At 58.2% G+C, this 7501-nt stretch overlaps 1 protein-coding gene across 3 annotated transcripts; it reads right to left on the bottom strand.

The window, feature by feature from the left end:
• Nucleotides 1–122: 122 nt before the first annotated feature.
• On the bottom strand, nucleotides 123–7308 carry STAP2 (signal transducing adaptor family member 2). 3 transcript variants are annotated; one of them, XM_016188954.2, is made up of 13 exons: nucleotides 7031–7301; nucleotides 4956–5027; nucleotides 4733–4855; nucleotides 3325–3381; nucleotides 2529–2629; nucleotides 2077–2211; nucleotides 1654–1723; nucleotides 1446–1548; nucleotides 1250–1318; nucleotides 841–1011; nucleotides 642–728; nucleotides 499–543; nucleotides 123–281 (listed from the first exon to the last, which is right to left on the bottom strand). In XM_016188954.2, the coding sequence occupies exons 1-13, from the start codon at nucleotides 7133–7135 to the stop codon at nucleotides 193–195; spliced, it is 1227 nt and encodes a 408-aa protein (XP_016044440.1). In that variant the 5' UTR covers nucleotides 7136–7301; the 3' UTR covers nucleotides 123–192. The 3 variants fall into 3 exon arrangements, with proteins under 3 accessions (XP_016044440.1, XP_016044439.1, XP_060038014.1); XM_016188953.2 differs by having other exon boundaries at nucleotides 835–1011; XM_060182031.1 differs by lacking the exon at nucleotides 1250–1318 and having other exon boundaries at nucleotides 835–1011; nucleotides 7031–7308.
• Between the last annotated feature and the right edge of the window lie 193 nt (nucleotides 7309–7501).

The following is a 7501-nucleotide window of genomic DNA, read 5'->3' on the forward strand; positions in this document are numbered from 1 at the left end:
TTTTTTTTGGGGGGAGGGGCTAGGGTGGGGAAAGTGGGGGGGGCATGACCTGAGTGGAAATTCCCTCCCCTCTCCCCACACATACACCAGCGCCTCTGAAGAAGTCAGGGAAAATGCACAGACCTGGGGCAGGAGCAAGGCCTTTAATTCTTGGGGGACAGACACCAGGCAAGGCTGCACCCTGAGACAGTTTCACGGGCCCCCGGAGTGGCCCGCCTGCTGCTCCAGCGCCCGCCGCCTCTGGAGTTTCTCCTCCAGTTCTGCCCTCACATCTGCCAGGCCTGGGATCAGAGAAGGATCCCAAAAAGTTTCATCTGTGCCCCGTCAGATTACGACCCCTCCACATGTCCACTACAGGGTATGTGTCTCCCCTACCCTCCCACACAAAAAATGTTTTTTGAGGGTGCAGGAAATCTGAAGATAGGCATAAGCCAATTGTGGAGTCCTTGGAATGTGAGGTCCCATGTGATGGCCCAGGACCCTCCCCAACCCCCCTACCTGTTGCAGGGAAGGCCATCTTCCGGTTGAGAGGACCTTTGGGTTCTGGAAGAGAAAGGGACCAAGGCTCGGGCTGGCCTTTGATCGGATGTGGGGTGGGGGGTTTGATGGGGTGCCCCGGGGAAGAGGAGTTCCCTCCCTACCTGACTTGGGCACAGTCAGTGGCTTGGGGAACTTGGCCTCAGCCAACTTCTTGGGCTTTGCTGTCACCGGCCGGCATGGAGGAGCCACTGTACAGACGGACAGACTTGAGGGAGTCACTCCGGGGGGCGTGGGGCAGGGGCTTGCACACCCCAGCACCACCTTCACCTCACAGCCCCCCCAGCCCCCACCCACCATCACCGTTCTCATATTTGGGGTCCGATGCATCTCCGATGGGGATCACGTAGTTCTCGTCATCCTGGTCTGGTGGCCGGGGCATGGGGGGTAGAGGGGGCAGTTTGTCCGAGGCTCCCCCGGGCTTGGTGGACACGACAGGTGGTTTCTTGGAGCCACCTGTGGTGGGGGGAGGACCTGAGGGGACAATGTTCACTGTCACGTGTGCAAAGGCTTCTGCTGCATGTCTTCCTCTGACCCTGTCCCTTTGTTCTCAGTTTTAGGGGCGCCCTGCCCAGCCCCCAGTTCTGCCCACCACCTGGGAGCTCCCTATCGGGGAGGACCTGGGAGACTTCTGGGTTCTTGGAATCTGGGCATAAAAGGGACAGGGAACTGGAGTGTGGGGCCAGAGTCTCTGCCCCAGGGGTTCAGTCACCTGGGGCTGTGGGCACTGAGGGTGCCACCCACACGCTCTCGCCATTCTCTTTATTAGAGTCCACGTAGCCTGGAACAGAGAGGGCGGCCTGGAGGAGGCGTGGGGGCCAGGAGCTGACCCAGGGGTATCCCCTAGAGCGCGGGGTGGGTGGAGGGCAGGAGCAGCAAGGACCAGGCCCCCCTGAGGCCGCACCCACCGAGTACTTTCTCGTAGTCCTCGTCCAGCAAGAAGGGCACCAGCGCCTTGTTGGTATTGGACACGAAGTAGTTGACCACGGCGTCCAGAGACCCGCAGGAAAACTGGAGGGTGGGAGGTGGAGGGGAAGGAGAGAATCAGGGCCAGTGGGATTGGGGGGACTGAACTCTTTGAAGGAGGAGCACCCCGCGGCCCAGCCCAAGACTCACCGGCTCCTCCACGTCGATGATGTACCTGGGGCCCTCAAGGTTCACCTTGTAGTGCCGAACCACGGGCGTGCTGAGGGAGTGATGGGTGGGCTCAGAAAAGCCTTGGCCCCGCTAGACACCCCCGCTGGCACCCAGAGGAGGTCACCCCAACCCCAGAGTAGGCCCTGTAAGGGAAGTCAGGGCAGAGCCGGCCTGGACCATCGCCCCGCCCTCGTGACCGGCGGGTCTGAATGGCGCCACGCCCGCTGCGCACTGGCCCCTCCCAGGCCCTGCACCAGCTGATTGCACCCTCGAGGCCACGCCCCCTGGGGAAGCCCTAGCCCCGCCCCGGGCGGGTCCCCCCAGTAAGCTCTGCCCCACCCCCTCGGCCGTTCTTTCGGTTCTGATTCGACCGCCCGACCACGCCCCTCGGCGCACGCGCACCCGTTGAGAAGCTGGCGCGTGGTGACCGACACGCCGCCCCCGCCGTCCCCGCTGGGCCGCAGCAGCAGGTTCCCGCAGTCGGGGTAGCGCTCCAGGAGCAGCTGGGCCTCCAGCCGGCTCACCTTCAGGAAGCACCTGGGGGGGAGCCGAGCCCCGCCCTCCCTCCGTGAGGCCCCGCCCCCTCCGCGAGGCCCCGCCCCTTAGCCCCGCCTCGCGACCACGGCCAGACCCACCGCGCATGGGCCCGACCACGCCCTCTGGCTCAGGGCCCCGCCCTCAGGTGTTCAGCCACACCCTCTCTACATACCAGCCCTCCCAGGATCCCCTCCGTAGACCCCACTGCTAGTGGCTCTCCCCTGTCACACCTGAGCCGCCAGCCCCTTGGGGCCCAGTCACCCCAGCCGCCAACTCCCCATCCCACCCCACCCCATCCAGGGGTCCCCAGGGCTCACGGGGGTGTCACCAGCGCCCGACGCGCCTCTTCCTTGGCCAGGGCCTCGGCCAGCATGTACAGGTGTCCCGGCAGCAGGGTCAGGTTCGAGGGGACCTGGAGCTGGGGTGCCAGTGGGGTTCAGAGGCGGGCAGGTTTCTTGTGCAGGTCCCAGTGGGAGAGACCAAGGCCAGGAGGCAAGTTGGAGATACTCTGAAGACTCCAGGACCACCTGACATCTCAGGGACAAAGGACTTGGGGGCAGGTGACAGGGATGGGGCCTCTTAACCCTGGGGAGATAGCTCAGGGGTAGAATGCAGGGGTTGCAAGCAGGAGGCCCCAGGTTCAAGCCTTATGTCAGAGCTGAACAGTAGTATGCTTGCCAAAATACATAACATTGCAGGAGATTGAGCTCAGGACATTGTGCTGCAATGTCTCTATGGCTGCACCAGCTCTGGGGATGCTAGATTTTAGTTATCCGTGTGTTATGTGGAGAGATAGGGAGGGAGAGGGAGAGGGAGAGGGAGAGAGAGAATCCAGAGCTCTGCTCAGCTCTGGCTGATGGGAGTGCTGGTGCCCGGGTGTGAACCCAGGAACTCAGCCTCAGGCAGGAGAAACTTTTGCAGAACCATTATGCTGTCTCCTCAACCAGCCCCTCCCCCCTCCATATATATATATTTGTAACACTTGGTTGGCAAAACCACACAGATTAGAGCTGGCCTTGGATGCCCCAGCCACCAGTGTGAGGACGTTGGGGCTCCTGGAGGGACAGCAGGACGGGCAGAAGCAGGAGGAGGGGAAGAGGGTGTCACATTCACCTCCACCACTGTCAGGATGAAGCCTTTCCACATCTCGCGAGACTCCAGGCTCTCCACCTGAAAAGGAAAAGGCCTGTGAGCTCAGGCTGTCCCTCTGCGACATGGGAGGGGATCGGAGTCCTTGCTTCTGGGTAAGGTTGATGGCCCAGGAGATGGTGCTGTGGATAAAGCATTGGACTCTAAGGCATGAGGTCCCGAGTTCCATCCCTGGCATTTCACGTGTCAGAGTGTTGGTCTCCTTCTCTCACTGTCTCTCTCAACAATAAATAAGTCAATCTTTAAAAAATAATAATAAGTGAGAGGACTGGGTGGGGAGACAGCACAGGATTATGCAGAGACTCTGAGGTCCTGGCTTATCAGCCAGAGCAGAGTGTGGACTTTGTAAGATAAATGAATGGGACAGGTTCACTTAGGCTGGTGTTTTTGTTTTGTTCTGTTCTCAGAATTAGTTATGTGGCACCTTAGAGATAGCTAGCTCAGTACTGTGAACGCCTTGTTGTGAGGAGGTACTGGGTTGGCGCCCAGGCACCACATGAGAGCACCACGTACGGACAGCAACAGGTGAAACTCCATGGATGGTGGAGTGGTGCTGTGGTGTCTCTTTTGTTTTTTTTTTCTTTTTTAAAAATTTTTAAAATTATCTTTACTTATTGGATAGAGACAGCCAGAAATCGAGAAGGAAGGGGGTGATAGGGAGGAGAGAGACAGAGAGACACCTGCAGCCCTGCTTCACCCCTCGCAAAGCTTTCCCTCTGCAGGTGGGGACAGGGGCTCGAACCTGGGTCCTTGCGCGCTGTAACATGTGCGCTTAGCCAGGTGTGCCACCGCCCGGCCCTTTTTTTTTTTTTTCTAATTTATTTATTTTTAATGACAGAGACACAAAGAGAAAGATACACACAAAGAACTACCAGAGCCCTGCTTAGCTCTAACTGAGGGGAGTGCTGGGGATTGAACCTGAGACCTCAGAGCCTAAAGCAGGAGAGTTTATTTGCAGAACCATCCTGCTATCTACCCCCCACACACACACAAAAGAAAGATTATTCTCCATGTGCATAACCTAGCTTAGACCCCAGTTCTCAGGGTATTGCATGAAGCTTCAGTGCTGTGGTCTGGGTCTCTCTCTGAAAATGAGTTACTTCATGAGAGTAAAATGTAACAAAAAGACGAAAACAGCAAGTACATGCAGCCCCAGGAGTTGAACCCAGGGCCTCACACCTGCAAGTCCTGTGCTGGACCCGCTGAGTTATGTCCTGGGACCCAGGATAGGCGTGTTTCTGGACCTCGTTCTCTGCCTCGGAACCATCAAGGCACTGAGCACACAGCAGAGGTCCTGTTAAGTCCACTGCACGGCTGGAGGCTGCTGTGAGTCCCCTTGTCCTGGGCTTGACATGAATGGGGACTCACTCACCTTGAACTTGACTTCCTGGTTCCGGAGGACCAAGCTGAAGTGGGTGCCCGGGTCTCGGTGAATCTCCCGCAGAGGCTCATCTTTGAGCTTCACGAAGGTCCCCAGGTCTAACTTCTCCACATGCTGGGGGCACACACACGGGGCTCTGAGGATGTGGCCCGTGGCCTCTTGGCCCCGAGGACCACGCGACTTCTGTGTGTCCCCTGACCCTGTCCCTTCTCACCTGCACATCTCGATTGCTGTTGTAGAAATAGAGCGTGAGGCCCTGGAGGCCGGCCCAGAACTTCCTGTAATCCTGGGTGGGGGGGGGGGAGCAGAGGAAGTGGGGAGGCAGCGGCTGCAAAGCATCTGCCCGGGGCCTTTGCACTGCCCTCTCTGCCCCCATGCCTGCACAAGGTGCTCCTTCCTCAGGGGGACCCTGTTGGTCCCCCTGGTTTCTGGGGCATCCGTTATTAGCAGGGGAAAGGGGGGAGGAGCAAAAGCAACCTGGATAGAATTGAGGAGCCAGTGGATGGGACAACATTGAAGGAGCAGAGGAGAAGGTTGAGTTAACTGAGTCTAGGGCCCTCCATTCACCTTGCAACCAGCCACCAGCCAGCCATCATCCAACCACCCATCCATCATCCATCTATCCATCTATCCTCCCATCCATCCATCCATCCATCCACCCATCTATCCTCCCGTCCATCCATCCATCCACCCATCTATCCTCCCGTCCATCCATCCATTCATTCATCCATCCTCCAGTCCATCCATCCATCCATCCTCCAGTCCATCCATCCATCCATCCATCCATCTCTCCTCCCATCCATCCATCCTTCCGTCCATCTGCATGTCCACTGCTCCTTTCCTCTATTTTCACCCATTCCCCTGCCCACTGTTCACCCAACCACCCACCCACTCACCCACCCACTCACCCACCCACTCACCCACTCACTCTCCCATCCACTCATCATCTGCCTGTCCAGTGCCTCATGCATCTTTCTCTGTTCACTATTCCTTCTTCCTTCTCTCCCCCCACCCTGAGAAGCTGCAGAGAGGAATTACCTGTGATGCTCCCAGCTTTGCCCAAGTCCTGCCCAGCCCCTGAGATCCCCACCCTAGTGTCCCCAATCTTTTTGCTGTCACTGGGCTTTCGCCACTCCAGACAGATTTCTGGCCTCCCCCACAGAACCCTGCTAAGCCCTAGCTGCTGCTGGTGCTGGAGATTGAACCCAGGACCTCAGAGACTCAGACAGGAGAGCCTCTTTGCAGAACCATCCTGCTATCCACCTCCCCACTCCAGTCAGCTTTGTCATCTAGAGATAGAGTCCAATAAAAAAAAGGAGAAACACCACAGCCCCAAAGCTTCCACCAGGTCAGAGGGGGCTGGACACGAAACTGGGTCACACACATCTCAGTGCTACACACTGTTCAGGTGAGCCATCCCACCAGCCTCCCAGTCTGCCCACTTGACAGCATAGGAGACTGAACGGAAAGGCTCAAAAGCAGGCCTGGAATTCAGGGTGTGTGTGGTGGGGATAGAAGCTCTGAGGCCCCAGGTTCAATTCCCAGCACCACTATCAACCAGAGCTGAGCAGGGCTCTGGGGAAAATTACAAGAGAGAGAGAGGAAGCGAGGAAACAGAGCCTCCCTCTGGCACATGTGGGGCCAGGGAATGAATCCAGAACCTCATGCTTGAGAGCCCAGCACTCTAACCACTGTGCCAACTCCCAAGCTTGCCTTTGGTGTTTCTTCACCCTGATCCATCCCTGGAAAAGGGAAGCAGAGGTGGGGCTGGGCAGCTGAGACAGTGGGAACTATGTCAGGCTTTAGAGGGAGGTTGGAGCCTTAGGGGGGGCGGGGGGGGGTTGGGGCTTTATTCTGAGGTAGACACACAGACAAAGACAGACAGACAGACACACACACACACACATGCCCCACCTCCACGCCTGGTCCCGCCCTGTCTCCCTCCAGGCAGCTCAGGTTCAAGGACTTAAATGGGGGAATTCCAAAGTCCCCTCACCCCCTGGGAGGTACTCCCTGGTCCTGTTTCATTCCAGAAAGAGAATCAGAGACCAAAAGACCAAGAGATGAGAAACCAGGAGACACAAAGACAGGCAGAGTGAGAAGGACTACCAGAGGCTCCGAGCAAAAGAAAGCAAGCCAGTCAGACAGAAGGTCAGAGACGGATGGACAGGTAGACAGAGTCCACCCCTGTCCCCAGCTCCTTCCCAGGCCTTGTCCCCCAGGACCACCAGGTGATGAGAGACGCAGAGACGTTCCTCGCCCTCCCCAGGGCACTCAGCCCAGCCTTACCAGGTCCCGGGGTCCCTTTTTCTCCAGGTAGCTTTCATGGTAGTGGGACGGCTGGGCGCCCTTGGGCTTAGGGGCCCTTGGTGGGGGGCCCAAGGCCGTAGCCATGGTCCCCCCAGGTCTCAGATCAGCCTCTCCCTCCAGAGGGGGTGGCCAGCCAGCCAGAAAGCAGAGAAACAGGTTCCAAGGGAATTTCCTTTCTCTCTCTCCCCCTCTCTCTCCTGCCTCCTTGGGCTGTGGCTTCCTGACTGCTCCCTCCCCTGCCAGCTGGGCGGAGGCTGCGAAATCCCAGGCTATCCGGCTGCCCTAGGGTCAGGGAGGCGGGCTACCTGGAGGTGGAGGAGCACTTTGGGGCTGGCACAGGCCAGCCTCAGGGACACCCAGCAAGGCCGGAAGGAAAGAGTTTGGGGCCAGTGTGCAGGCTGTGACCACAAATAACACAGGATATTGAACTCCTGCACGGAAGAGTAATCT

Source organism: Erinaceus europaeus, chromosome 23 (assembly GCF_950295315.1).
Source record: "Erinaceus europaeus chromosome 23, mEriEur2.1, whole genome shotgun sequence".
NCBI classification, from domain to species: Eukaryota; Metazoa; Chordata; class Mammalia; order Eulipotyphla; family Erinaceidae; genus Erinaceus; species Erinaceus europaeus.